The following is a 15,767-nucleotide window of genomic DNA, read 5'->3' on the forward strand; positions in this document are numbered from 1 at the left end:
CCTCTATTTCAAGAAATGCTAGACAGTAGGCACAATGACGGAGCTACATAAACTTAGGAGTAATCAGTTAAACATCTTTTGTCAAAAAGTATACTGTGTATATAATTCGAATATTGCTTTTAATAAATACATACTATTAAATCTTGAACTTTTTTAACTAAACTCTTAATTGCCATTAACTAGTTACTATCTCTATATATGATGTACGCATTTTTGTGTAAAGCACCTATTGCCTCTGATGTCCAAAATGTGCATATTACTCCCTTATCACACTACCAATAAGATCTTAATGTTCTTTAATTTAGATTGAAACTCGATAAGAACATGACTACATCCAACTAGTTTTTAGTGTATTTCCCACTACTATAGTACACAAGAATATTGATTTCACTAATTTATATTTAGGCGGGAGGTCCTTTTCCATTTCACAATAGAGGCCAATCCCCACATTAGTTGTGTTAAACCAATGGTAACTTAGAAGTACTTCGCCATTATTTACTTCTAACAAATAAAACCAACCTTTTCTATCTCAAGGTTTTCGTCAATTTTTTTTTTACTTCTCAAGAGTTATTATTTTTTCAATAAAAGAGTCTATTAAATGATCTTATAAATATAATATAATGTCCAACGCATTTTGCATATTTATATAAATTTCAAATTCTTAACTGCTTATCGAGTGGTATTTTCAGGTAATATATCATTTTTATCATTTCATCATAAGTATCATGAAATTTATTCATAAAACGACTTTGACTAAAATCTAAGTTGACATTGCGAGCTAAATATGGAAATAATGGGACGGAGACAATATTCTGAAAGACTAATTTCTTCACCTTTTTGGCAACATCAATCATAAGACTAGGTCAACTGTTCCTTCATCCAGAAGGTGAAGAAATTTTTTTCACCAGAAGTCAATTTTGTACTATTATTACTTATGCTTGATATCCACTCTCAATAGATACTGCTCCTTAAACAATATGAAATGGTTGCAACTAGAATGAAGGGAATAATTTTGTTTGGTTCGATAATGGAATCAATAACTTTTTCTAACAGGAAAGTATGGGGAGCAAACATGACATTTTTTACGCACCCTTTGAGTCCTTGACTCGAGGAACTCGAAAGGTTTTTTTTTTGACAAGCAAAATAAATAAATAAATATATATATATATATATAGTATGGGGAGCAAACATGACATTTTTTACGCACCCTTGAGTCCTTGACTCGAGGAACTCGAAAGGTTTTTTTTTTGACAAGCAAAATATATATATATATATATATATATATATATATATAGTTACCTAATATTGTTTGTTACATCATCTTGATAATAGTAGTCCTAAGGACGTTGATATTGCCTAGCTTGGCAAGATTACATCAAACTTTAGTAGATAGTTTTTTCACAAAATAAACATAGCCAACCCTATCTGCATCTCACTTATTTAAATATAAGTAGGTGGCCTATCCAGTAGTAGGTGTTCCTTGTGATTTTCAGAGCTTCCTTCACCAGTCCATGTGTAATTTGATTTCCATTTCTGAAGTTATGTTGTATTGTTAGCTACTTCAGCTGGTGCATTAACCACCTGCAATAATTGACAATCATATAATATGATTCGTTACTTTGTTTTAAAGTTTTAATTACCTTCGTTGAATCTGTTTTTATGACCAGTGGTGTAAGGCCTTTAGTCATGGCTATGTAGAGACCCTCTTTGAGTGCTTCCAATTCAGCTTGGAGGGGAGATGAGGCTAGACAATGGTGTTGAAAACCCATAATCCATTGGCCATTACTATCTCTGAATGAACCTCCCAATCCTGCTAAGTTATCTCTCTTTCTGAAAGCACCATCGATGTTGAGGGAACCTTTATGGGGTTTGTGCCACGCAACCATAATTGCATGTTTCTGAGCCGTTGTAAGCTCTCTTTGGGTTAGTAGTTTATATTCAACTGCTAACATAATGGAACAATTGAGGGTGAATTTGAAGGAGGTGTTCTCCACATTGTTTTTATTACGGTTTAATCAAATATTCCAAATACAACAACAACAATAATAATTCAGTAAAATTTTACCAGTGGGGTCTGGGGAGGGTAGAGTGTACGCAGACCTTACCCCTACTCCGGAGGGGGTAGAAAGGTTGTTTTCGGGAGACCCTCAACTCAGAGTTAATAGATATGTGACAACAAAAACCCGAAAAATAATATCAACAACGTGAGAGACAGCAAATAAATGAAAAGGCAGTAACACAAATATTATGTAAAAGTGTGAAATACAACATAAATCGCTAGCAGTGTTAGACAAAACACTATCATACTAGCCGGTACAAAGAGGGAAACCGGGACAAAGAGGAAAATCGCTCGACTACCCCTTAACCTGCAACCTTAATGCTCGACCTCCACACATTCCTATCAAGAGCCATGTCCTCGAAAATTTGGAGTCGCGCCATGTCCTGTCTGATCATCTCGCCCCAATACTTCTTAGGCCGCCCTCTACCTCTTCTCGTACATGCCAAAGCCAACCGCTCACACCTTCTAACCGGGGTATTTAGGCTTCTCCTCTGTACGTGCCCGAACCATCTAAGTTGCGCTTCCCGCATCTTGTTGTCCACCGGAGTCACGCCCACCCTCTCCCGAATATCTTCATTCCTAATCTTATCTAGCCTAGTATTCCCATACATCCATCTCAACATTCTCATTTCTGCTACTTTCATCTTCTAGATATGTGAATTCTTGACTGGCCAACACTCAGCCCCATTCAACATAGCCGGTCTAACCACCGCTCTGTAGAACTTACCTTTGAGTTTCGATAGCACATTCTTGTCACACAGGACTCCAGACGCTAACCTCCATTTCATCCACCCCACCCCGATACGGTGCGTGACATCCCCGTCGATCTCCCCAAAGGGAAATAGCTCTATCCAAGCGACAATTTTTGATAGATTCGGGGTATTAAGATCTCTTAGAATTGTGAGTCAATGGGAAGTGTTGAGATTTGCACAGTCTTTATAGCCTATTAATTCCTAGAAATCATGAATAGATATACAATCAAGAAAGATGTGTTCAATGGATTCTTTCCCTGATTTGCACACGGGACATATGGGGTCGATGTTTATACCAATGTATTGGAGGTAGGCATGAGTTGGCAGCTTGTTATGGAGACATTTTCATAAAAAAAAATTAATTTTATTCGGGCATTGGAGATCCCAAATCCAGGTGAAATCTATATCAATAGGATCTTGTGGGTTAACCAGATTGTAACAACTTTTATAGGTAAATTTACCATTACTAGTTAGGGCCCAGGTCGGTAACAAACTTTTATAGGTAAATTTACCATTACTAGTTAGGGCCCAGGTCGGTCGTCTCTGGGGCAGTACTTTGGATAAATAGATAGAATGTTGTTGCTTATGGGATGAGGTAGGTCAAAAGGAATTTTTTTGAGATCCCATTTGTTGTTAATCCAAATGTCTCTTATGGTAAGATTGTTGGCCTCTTTTGTAATAGGACCTTCAATGGTTAATCTAAAATTTGGATAATTAGGAATCCAATTAGATTGCCAAATATTCAGGTTTGAACAGTTATTAAGGATCCAGTTAATACCTTTATTACATATTCCCCAGCCCTTTACTATGCTTTTTCAAATGAAGGAGGAGTATTTTATATTAGTGGTATAACCATAAAGGGAGAAGAGGATAGTGAGTCAAGGGGAGTGAGTATATTGAATTAATCTCCAAGAGAGATTTGCTACGTTAACAATATTTTTGTCCCTCGCAGCACGAATTCCTAGGCCCTATATTTCTTTGCACTAGTTAAAGTTTTCCAATTGATGAGGTGGATTTTCTTTTTATATTGTTAGTATCCCAGATAAAATTTTTTTGGATCCTATCGATGTGCTTGAGAATATTAGTGGGTAGGAAGTTGTATTGCATAATGCGATTAGGCATACTAATTAGAACTGAGTTTACTAAAGTTGTTCTGCCATAAAATTGAGGAAATTTGATTTCCACGAGGCCAGTCTCCTAGTCATGTTATCAAGAATAAATTAATAGTCAAACAATTTGGGCTTTGTATTGATAATTGGGAATCCTAGATACTTCCTAAATGTTTTGCTAATTTTAATACCATAGAGATTTGCTAGAGATTTGGCAGTTGCTATAGGACTGTTTTTGGAGACTATAATTTTTTATTTATGATAATTAATTTTCTGCTCCGATAGAGAGCAGAAATTATTAAGGCATGAGAGAATAGTGCTAGGAGAATTTCTATCAATGTTGCACATAAACGTAAGGTCGTCCGCATAGAATAGATGGGATAAAGGATAATTATTTTTCCCAATCTTAATAGGAGTCCATGAATTAATGTCAACATTGTGAGAAATTTGGGTAGATAGCATATCCATGCAAAGGATAAAGATATATGGAGACAAGGGATCACCTTGTCTTATACCTCTGCTAGGATTTAAAAAAAATTACTATTGCTACCATTTACCAAGATGGAGATTCTGCTAGTGGTAATGCAGTGCATGATTAGTTTGGAGATCTTTGGGGGGAATTTGAAGTGACAAAGGGTTCTATAGATAAAAGACCATTCCAAATGGTCAAAGGCTTTTTCAAGATCAATCTTTAAAACCATATTTGATTTGGAACTTTTATACTTGTGCATTCTTAAAATGAGCTCTTGAATAATAATTGTGTTATCACTAGCTCGTCTGCCCTTTAGGAAACTAGCTTGGTAGGGACTGATAATTTTTGCTAGGAAGGGTTTTAATCTATTAGCAATGATCTTGGTAATCCCTTTGTAAATGGTGTTACATAAACCAATTGGACGAAATTTTTTGAGGTCGTTAGCATTAGGAACTTTTGGTATGAGACATAAGTAGGCGTCATTGGTGCCTTCGGCAGAGTGCCTGATTCAAAAGCATTTAGATAGAGGTTGGTAACCGATGTTTTAATCAGATGCCAAATTTTTGGAAGAAAAAGAGGTGTAAACCATCGGGACTAGGGGATTTAAAAGGCTTGAACGAGAAAATAGCACCTCTTATTTCATGTTAACATATGGGATTGTCAAGAGATGATAGGTCTATATTTTTGTGACTAGTAGTGTCGCATTTGATAGATTTTCAGTTAGAGTTGTCATGATTCATCGTGAATATTTGTTGAAAATAGGATTTGGTGTGGTCCATAATTTTTAAGGGTTCATCAATCCAATTTTCTTCTGAATCCTTGAAGGAAACAATTTTATTAATCTGTCTTTTGTTGGTAGCACTATGATGGAAAAATTTTGAGTTGCAATCACCCTTATTAAGCCAGTGAATTCTAGATCTAAGTTTTCAGTATTCTTCTTCCATCTTGAGGCAATTGTTCAATTCATTTTTGAGATTGACCTCTAGATTTGTCAAGAAAGGGCTGTAATCATATGCCTTAGAATTTTGAATGTCATTCAGCCTTGTTAATAGTTTGTTTTTCTTTTTGAAAAGGTCCCCAAACCAACTATTTTTTACTATGGTAACAAAATCTGGTTGCCCCGTCCAAAAGGATTCTAATCTAAATGGTTTTGGGAGCAGGTTATTATTTTTAGAAATTAATTCTAGTAGAATGGGGTTATGATCCAAGTGTGTTTTTGGGAGGTGAATAACGGAGGTTTTAGGGAATAGATTGATCCAAGAATCGTTAGTAAAGATTTTATCAATCCTTTCCATTATACGGTTTGATCTATGTTTTCTATTATTTGACCAAGTAAATCTACAACCTTTAAATCCTAAATTCATCAGCTTACAATAATTTATCTTAGCCCAAATTTTTGAAGCACGCCTCCTACTAATAGGGTTCCCACCAAACTTTTCATTAGCTTTTAAAACATCATTAAAATCTCCCCTAATATCCATGGACCTTTGTACTTATCAAATATACCACAAATATTATCCCACGTTAGATTTCTAGTTGTAATATAATAGCATATAACGAATAGGAGGTACTTCGATTAAGGCATGGATTTCATTGTTCCTCCTGACAAAGTTATTGACATTCACCAAATTTGTATCCCATAAGACTACCAATCCACCAGATTGACCCTCATCTGGAACTTCAATCATGTCTGAGAAGCCAAACTCATTCATTAAACAACCATGACTAGACATTCTAGTTTCAAGAAGGGTAACCATACATGGGTGGTGAGAGTTAATCAAGTCACGAAAATTCCTTTTATAGTCATCATTGTTACCTCCCCTAATAATCCAGATAATTATAGTTCTAGCATGATTCATGAAGTGAGTCTGTGGTTGGTGGTGGCCATTCATCTGACTTCATACAGGGAATATTGGATTCCTCTTTAAGCTTTGCACTAAGATCATTGCATTCTTCCCCACTGTGGGATCCTGGGGTGGACAGATGTCCATAGTGCATTTGAAGAGTAAATTTGGGCAGGATAATATGAGCCTCTTCTCTCGCATCTTCTCGAATAGATATACTTTGACTTCATCTAGGTTTGAGGATTCCACCATTAATTCTCCTGTTATGTCTATTGGTTCTTCCATTCCTTCCCTCATTGGGTTTCCTACATCTTGAGGAAATGGAGCTTGTGGAGCCTGATGCCCCATGTTCCCTATGTTCACTGGCATTTGGGCTTGCATGTTATTTTGGGTCGGATCCCATGGCATCAGCACTGCGTTTAGGGTAGTCAATTCTTGTGGAGGGAATAAAGGGAGATCCAACCTCATATTTTGTGGTAAGTATGGGTTCTGGTTGAAGTGAGGAGGTAGGTTCCACTGGGCATGCATTATTTGGATTAGATTGGTGTTCATACCCAGGGCTAGTGGTTGCATTATGTTGTTGACCCAAATTTGGTTTATGTAATTGTTCATAGATAGGTGAAGGCCCTCGGATACTAGTTGTGCAAGACATTGAGCGTTTTGGATTAGTATTATGCTCTCTTGGCCATTGAGGTTGAGTTGGAGTGAAACAGCTCTCCCCTTTAACCTTTAATCTCAGTTCTATCCAAGAGGTTGGATGTTGATCACTTTAAAATTAAATAAGGAGTCTTTAGGCAAATTACAATTTTGATCAATTTCAATTTAATCGGACTCGATTATATAAAGATATGTATCCATAAAAGATAATTTGTAAATTTCTACTATCATAGTTTTCATGACATAATTTGTAAATTTCTACCATCATAGTTTTCATGACATTTGTTTTGCTAGTTTTATGCCATTAATTAATTGTAGCGACTTTTGTTATCACCTAAATTAGCCTATGTTTGGGGGTGGGGGTGTTGAAGGAATACGACGTTAGGAGGGATTTTTGATTTCCTTTCCTTTTTTGAGAGTGTCACCGTTACTAAAAGGTAAGTTTTATAGAGCAGTGGTTAGACCTGCCATGTTGTATGGGACTGAGTGTTGGCCGGTTAAGAACTCACACATCCAGAAGATGAAAGTAGCAGAGATGAGGATGTTGAGGTAGATGTGCGGGCATACAAGGATAAATAAAATTAGGAATGAAGATATTCGAGAGAAGGTGGGCGTGGCCCCCATGGAGGACAAGATGTTGGAAGCAAGACTCAGATGGTTCAGGCACATTCAGAGGAGGAGCACTGATGCACCGGTGAGGAGGTGTGAGCGACTGGCTGTGGTAGGCACAAGGAGAGGTAGAGGGCGACCTAAGAAGTATTGGGGAGAGGTGATCAGGCAGGACATGGTGCGACTTAGGATTACTGAGGACATGGCCCTTGACAGGGAATTGTGGAGGTCGAGCATTAAGGTTGTAGGTTAGGGGGAAGTTGTGAATATTTCTATAGCGCACTAGAGTGAGACTAGTCAGTTAGGAGTTAGTCTTAGGATGCTACTGGTCATCTACTGATGCAGGGCTTTATCTGCTGGTTATTATTATACCTTCCACCTATTCCGTATTTCTTATATTGCTGTTATTTTATTATGATTCTATTGATGGTACTAATATATCGTATCTTGTTGCTTTCTTGAGCCGAGGGTCTCCTGGAAACAGTCTCTCTGCCCCTCGGGGTTGGGATAAGGTCTGCGTACATATTACCCTCCTCAAACCTCACTTGTGGAATTATACTGGACCGTTGTTGTTGTTTCCTTTCTTGAGAGAAAAGGCGGAGTACTGGTTGCGATATGTAAAATTGTACCAATAGAATTAAAAGAAAAGGAAAAGAAAAAGGGAACAGTTTCTAGTATTTTTCTTAGAAATATGTCTAACATATATAATTTGACCAATTTTCCATACAGAAGAAGATGACAAATTTTTTTCCTTGAAAATAAGAGTCGTAGGAAGATAAAAATCTAAAAAATATTGTCTTGATCCAACTTGGAGGTCGCGAAATGCACATTATGAGTTTCAACTTTCTTGGGGCAGCACTTTTTTGAATTCGTTATTCCCTAAATGGGCAGTTTAATTACTTTTTCATGAATTAATAATATTAGCATTATTTATGTCCTCGACGAGTTTTCATACTTGGAAAATTATCTGTAATAGTATCATTACTTACACTACAAAATATCTTACGCTATATATAGCAAGCTAAAAATTACTAAAAATTCTTCATCCAAATTATTACGTAGATATTTTTACGTACTTGATATTTGGCCAGAATTCTATATTTTTAGTACATTACTCGCCTTATATTTTATTAGTTTAATGGTTAATTGTGCGATAAATGAGCTGAATTATATTATTTTATATGTAGGAGTATCGGAAGAAAGAGTCGAATGAAAGTTGCACGAAAAGAGGACGAAAATGCAAGTAAATAGCACAAAAATAGAACTACCCAAGCCTGGCTATAGTCTAGGCGTAGCCAACTCTATAGCCAGCTTGACCGCGCTACAAGTCAGGCATAGCCAGCTTGGCCGCGCTATAGGCCTCGCCTCGCGAGATCCCAGACACGCTACAAGCCTGGCCTCGTAAGGTCAGGCGCCCAGTGGTCAAAAGTTCACGAATTAAAATACTCCAACCTAGATTTGGACTCAAGGACCTCTAGCCTAACATATAAATACTCCCTCAATAAGTTGAGGAAGGGGAGGCATTATTTTGGAAAAGAAAAAGACCATAGAGTATTGTGGAGCAAGGAATCAAATGAGTTTTCCCTCCATTTCTCTTTACTTTGTAGTTTAATATCTTTGAACATCATGATTTGTCTATATATTTATGAGTGGCTAAACTTTCTCATCTAGTGTTTGATGTAACCTATTGAGGATGATTTTCTACTGCGTTTAATATAAATTTGTCTTTGACTTTTTTCTACTTGTCAACTACGTTTTTATTGTTGTTGATTAAAGAGCTCTCAATTGACTGTGCATATTTAGTGTATATTGCTTGAAAAATGATACACATTTAGGTAGTTGTTGAACAACATCACTCTTAACGTATATGAGGAATCAATACAGAGTGTTTAAAGGTGGGATTAGGAATAACGAAACCTTGGTGCGATCATAGTGAGCGGTAAATTAGTGTCAGCTAGCGTAATTTGGAAGAATAAGTCTAGTAAATTATGGTAGTTGCTCGGAAGAGACTTACAAGACCCAAAGTATCCACGACCGGTAGAGAATACTTAGGCGAATTTGTATGAAACATAGTGGGGAGGATTCCAATAATAGAGAAAATCATAACCCTAGACTTCTCCAATCTTGTCTACAGTATTTGTTCTGTTAGTTATAAATTACAGCATTTTAATTACTTTGCTCTTGTAGGAAACACTCGAACCATTATTTAATATTTATGAAGGTTAATTATTTGAATTCTTGCGAAACTAGTGATCGTGATTATTAGGTTAATTCCTTGTGGGATTCGACTCCGGACTTGTAAACTGTATTATATTTGCAACGACCGCTACACCTCGAGGCATAGTTGTCCGTAGGGGTGTCAATGAATATTCGAAAACCGACTAAACCGACCGAACCGTACCGCACCGAACCAATTTTTAGGTTTCTTTTTAAGAAACTGTAGGTTTTCATATAAATCTATAACCGCACCGATAATTAGGGTAGGTTTTTTATTTTATAAAAATAAACCGAAAAAATACCGAACCGTACCGAATAAATTTTACATGTAGAAAATATATTTATTTAGTAAGTTTAAAAATAATAATGCATTAAATTTTCTTTGGGCCTTGGAATTATGAAAACTATTACAAGCCAACAAGTAATTAAACTCAAAATACTAATTCCTAAAACCTATTATGCTACTTCTACTTAAACTAAGTTATTTCAAGTATCTTTATTAGCAAGACACAAAGTATTCTAGCGATTATGAGTGGCAAACTACAATGTATTGAATATGTTTCCTTTCATATAATTTAGATTTATCTTTTTGAATATTTAATATTCTATAGACTTTATTCTTGAGTCCCAGCTTGGTATATCTTTCAACTCGTGTGATCTATATTTTCTTTGCCTTTGTTTGATTTCTTTTATGCTGTTGTAGAATAGTTGATGGATCTATACTCTAGCCATCTTTTTTTAATTCATCACCCTTTAAACAGTAAAAATGTCTAGAGAGTTTTGCTAAGTCCTATAAAAGAACGTATGTTATTGCATTCTACTTCTACTGGTGAATTTTACATGATATTAAAAAAATACCGAAAATTAACTGAACCGTACCGATACCGAAGAGAAACTGACATGATTGGGACGGTTTCGAAAAGTCTAATTTTAGTTATACATAATAGAATAACCGAAAAATTGGTATGGTACAAATTTTATAAAATAACCGACCGAACCGAACCATTGACACCCCTAGTTGGACGTGATCAGTACTTCTATTTCCCTATAGATATGTGAATTGCATTATTAGTTTTTGATTATAGTGGGAGTTTAAGATTAATTTTATTATCTTCGAGATTGATAATCTTCAAGAAAAAAAGATATCATGAAATATTTTAGTTAAGATTTTTATTTTAAAGAATAACTTAAGACTGAGTAACCACAAAAGAAAAGGAAAAAATAAAGACACAGAAATATTTTTAATTTAAAAGTTTAAGGGAGCAAGCGAGGATCAAACCCCTGACCCTGGGGGCGAAGTACTCATTTACTGCTAAGCCAAACTGCTCACTGGAGCATGGGTTCTTACATGCTTTTTAAGAAGTAAATAAGTCAAATATGAATAATATATATAATCTAGGGAGGAAAGCATGGGTTCATGTGAATTCACTCCTCTTATATAGACATTATCCTACGGAAAATAACATTATCACTCCAAAATTTTAATAACATTATCCTACGGAAAATAATTTTAATTTTACGTCTAAAAATAAGAATATAAGAATTACATCTATATCACTCCAAATCATTTATTCACATATAGAACATCCAAAATTTTAATCATAAAAGGCCTATCCTTCTATACATTAATAATAAATGGTCGACATAATCCGGATTGCTTTGACTCGAAATGTTCAAGATTTGCTAAAGACGTGAAAGATGAATTATATAAATATATCCTGCCATCCATTCACTAGTATGACACTATAAAATAAATAAATAAATAAAAATATAAATCATATGGTCCGCTTTAATCTTAGCACACACTAATTAAGATGCATCAGCATCACTATAGTGTGAGTGTCCTTGTTATTTCATTATATATCCAATATCTCTCGTGCAAATTAATATGAAATTTTAGACTCTACTTTACTCAACATCCTTGCTCCGTATAATTTCAACATGATCATATCTAATACTAATTATAATAGAAATTCACTAGTAACTTGTACTAATATATATTGTTCACTAGAGGCAAGGGTGAAGCAATGTGTAGTCAAGAATAGTTAACTGAACATTCTTTGCCGAAAAATTATACTGTAATAAATTTTTACTTGTTATCAATTTTTAAAAAAAAAAATTAAATACCTTTACATAATCCACTGGCAATTCTTATTGAATTTTATGGCTTCGACTTTAAAATGCGATATTAATTTTATCTAATATTTGTTTGGTGTCACGACATTTCTCTTGATTTCGTTAATAAGAAATTTTGATAGGATGTTCAGAACAAAATCGGATAATCAAGAAGTTAGACCTATTATATGTACCACGTGTACACAAATATTAAATAAAGTTCAAACCAAACTACTAGTGTAAGGTTAATCTATTCCTATACTATAAGTGAGGATAAGTAGGCAGGTCATGGCCAATATGCATGCCTGGCTAGGGATAATTCCGGAATTTCAAAGTTTATATGCTTTTAAGATATTGTACTTGTTAGCTTTACTGCTTGTACAAACTTGATAAGCTTTCTGGAATAATAAGACCCACCTCAACTTTTCCTGCCACGTGTCACCGTAGCACTTTAAAATTGCCACTTACTGACCAAGTGGGGCCCCCTTCAACTGTTTCAATGTCATCTACATATATATTAAAGCAAGAAAGTTATCATATATAATTGACATTATGATTAAGCCAAGTGGCAAGCTAATAAATGTCAATAGTATATGGTAATTTTATTCTATATTTGACTATTTTAGTTAAATACAAATATTATATATATATATATACAAAATTTGAATTAAAAGATAATTTTGAATTTATAGATAAAGTTCTAAAATTCGAATTTAAATTAAAAATAAAATTTATCTTTTTTTATCATGTTATCATACTTAATTCGGTTAATGATCATATGCAATCATGTTAGGAACTTTTGTTATTTTTTCTAATTATTTAAATACTACTTCGCCTCTAACCAAAAAAAAAAAAAAAAATACTCCATATAACTATAAAACTCTTTCACATTTAAAATACTATAAGTGTAGTTCTTTGAAACACTGTAGCTAGATTTGAATAAAATAAAGTTCTTTTAAAATAAATGTAATATAAGGGTACACGACTATGTTTATCTAAATAACAAAAAAGAGTTTACAAAACCAAATAAAAGTTTACTTACATATATAATAAAGTAAACATACATGCTGGAGAAAGAAACATCACAAAATCAGTCAATATTAAAAAAAAAGTCGTTTCTTTTTTCTTCTTGAAGAATATTTGTTTGAAGAGTCAATTTGCATAAATGGACATCAAACAAATAACAAAACTTTGGTTATACAATTGCTAACATTAATTTCAATTTAGCACATTCAAGGAATTGAAGGATATAAGTTGAAACCCCTTCATTTAGCTGTAGTCAAGCCAATATTGCAAGGGTATAATATTTTTTTCGTTGAAAAATATTAGTTTTGAATCATTAGATTATGTGAAAGTTTTTTTTTTCAAACTCAACAAGAGAGCAATTGGTTTCTATAGCGACTTTTAAGGAAAATATTGGTATGACGTGAAATATATATTTTTTAAATGTAAACAAATTATTTTGAAAAAACTCTTTACTTTTTTAATTCAAATATAATAAAAAGATAAGATATTTTTTAATATTAGTAGAGAGTTTTAAAATTATTATAATAGAAGTTATGGATAAACTCAAAAAATTAAAATCTTATGGAATATTTACATAATATCCGACCATATTTATTGTTTACTTTTTATAGCTAATATAAATAAATGATACTGACAACACACGATTATATACATATTATATATGGATTATATATGAATTACACATCATTTAATTTTTTAATTTAAGTGGTCGGGTGAGCACCTATTTAGGCTGATTAGATAAAGCCAAAAAAATACTTCATAACTTCAACCAAAGACTAAAAATATAATTAAAGTTCATATGTAGATAATATTTATTAAAACTCATCCTTTTATAGTTAAATAAATTATTTTTTTGTAACAAAAGAAATAATGACATAAAAAATAAGATAAAAGAAAATAAACATTGAGAAAAATGTTAGAAAGATCTAAAAATGAGAAATAAAAGATGACAACAAATTTCTTCTTATGTTTCATCTTTGTTGAGTATAAAAAATTTGAAAGTTAATCTCATCAATTTCAAATATATTTTTTCAACTCAAATACATAGATTATAAGATAAGGATACCTTAGAACATTTTTTTAATTTACATTATGTGTCGTTTTAAAAAAATCACTATTACTAACAAACTGATATGATATTCGAATTTGAATTGGAATGCAATTTGAGTAGTTTGCATTGAGGTTAAGCCAAGTATGGTGTCGAAAAATAAACTACTTGACAATTTTAAGACAATATATGCAATATTTTATAATAATAATAATAATAATAATAATAATAATAATAATAATCAACTAATTTAACATTTAATAATTCAAAGAACAAAAACAAAAATTTTGTATATATAGGGTATTAAAAATTCAAATTCTGGGACTAGAGATATCGATAAACTTAAAGTGGAGTCATACTGAAATAAATTCGGTCAAATAATCATTTAAATTTTTAGATAGACGATTAAAGTGAATTTTAAATTAAGGATAATATCTTCACTTGCATCATTATAAAGATAATCATTATTATAATATATACTTGCATCATTATAAAGATAGTCATTATTATAATATGTATATATATATAAAGTTTTAGAAATTGAAATTTCAAAACAGAAATATTTTTTGAAAGATAAAATCATACCAAATAAGAGTTCAAGTCGTAGTATAAGAATCACGTCGTAATCAAAGAATCGTTTATATCGTGTCAACCTTTGTGCTTTGCCATAAATATGAGTTATTAGATAGCCAATTAAAATGAGTTTTGAATTAAGAATAATATTTTCAATTACATCATTATAAAAATAATTATTATTGAAAAATAATATTTTAGAAACTGAAATTTTAAGAAAGAAATATTTTTAAGAGATATCAACACACCAAATAAGAGTTCAAGTAGTAGTAAAAGAGTTAAGTCTTATCCAAAGAGTCATCCATTGTCTTAACATTTGATTGTTTTGCCATAAATATGAGTTATTATTTTGCTTCTTGATTATTTTTTGGATCCAATGACACCGGCAAGAATGGTATCGAAAAAGAAAAATAGAAAAAATGGTTAATTTTTTTCATGTAGTTAATATCCAATGATTATCTATATTTAGTGAGAAAGTGTAAATTTTAAGATTATTTACATACAATCTAAATAACTTAAATATTTGACATGATTAGTGTCTGCGCATCCACGCGGGTACTAATACTAGTTAGAGATAAATTGAAAAACGTTCCTTTTTCTTCTCTTCTAATTTTCTTTCTCTTTCATAAAATTAATTGTATAATAGATGAGCAATCCTAATTCTAAATAAAGGTCAAGTTTTGTAACTTATTGTGCGTGACCATTGAATAAGGCATATGCATTATACAATTATTATAATTTTTGTATAATTAAAATTTTCTAATGAAATTCGAAACATACTAAAATTATTTCATAAATTTTTCATGTATATTGATATATATCTTATGTATGTTTTACCTATTTTGTAAATATACTAGGAATATTTTATAAATAACATGCATAAATAAATATATACACATGTGAAAATGTGGCTGGGGCCAACTGGGATTCTATTATGGAATATAAAATATTTGCTACCATGTTTTAAATCTTGTACAATTATGTTTTCTTCTTTTAATTTGATCATTATTAACTTAAATTATATAGTTAACATTTGTACAAATAATTAGTTGGACATATGTGCTCTCAAAAATCCATTTTTTTAAAACGCAAATTTCTTCCCATAATTCAAATCTTAAGAGTTTTTGTTTCCTATAAAACAATAGTAGTATAAATTTTCATAATCAATAATTGAAGCTAAAATCATCTAACTTTATTATATGCATCTTTATAATCTTATAAAGATAATATTAAAATCTTTATTTGAGTTAACAATTTTCCTGAGTAACATAGAGTCTAATTTGACG

The 15,767-nt window shown here is 32.5% G+C and overlaps 1 protein-coding gene across 1 annotated transcript; it reads right to left on the reverse strand.

Moving 5' to 3' along the window:
* Window positions 1-1,539: 1,539 nt before the first annotated feature.
* Window positions 1,540-6,125, reverse strand: LOC142165809 (uncharacterized). Its single transcript, XM_075224184.1, has 3 exons — window positions 5,951-6,125; window positions 1,641-1,942; window positions 1,540-1,581 (listed from the first exon to the last, which is right to left on the reverse strand). The coding sequence occupies exons 1-3, from the start codon at window positions 6,123-6,125 to the stop codon at window positions 1,540-1,542; spliced, it is 519 nt and encodes a 172-aa protein (XP_075080285.1).
* Window positions 6,126-15,767: the final 9,642 nt, after the last annotated feature.

The sequence above is a fragment of the Nicotiana tabacum genome, chromosome 11 (assembly GCF_000715075.1).
Source record: "Nicotiana tabacum cultivar K326 chromosome 11, ASM71507v2, whole genome shotgun sequence".
Classification (NCBI taxonomy): domain Eukaryota; kingdom Viridiplantae; phylum Streptophyta; class Magnoliopsida; order Solanales; family Solanaceae; genus Nicotiana; species Nicotiana tabacum.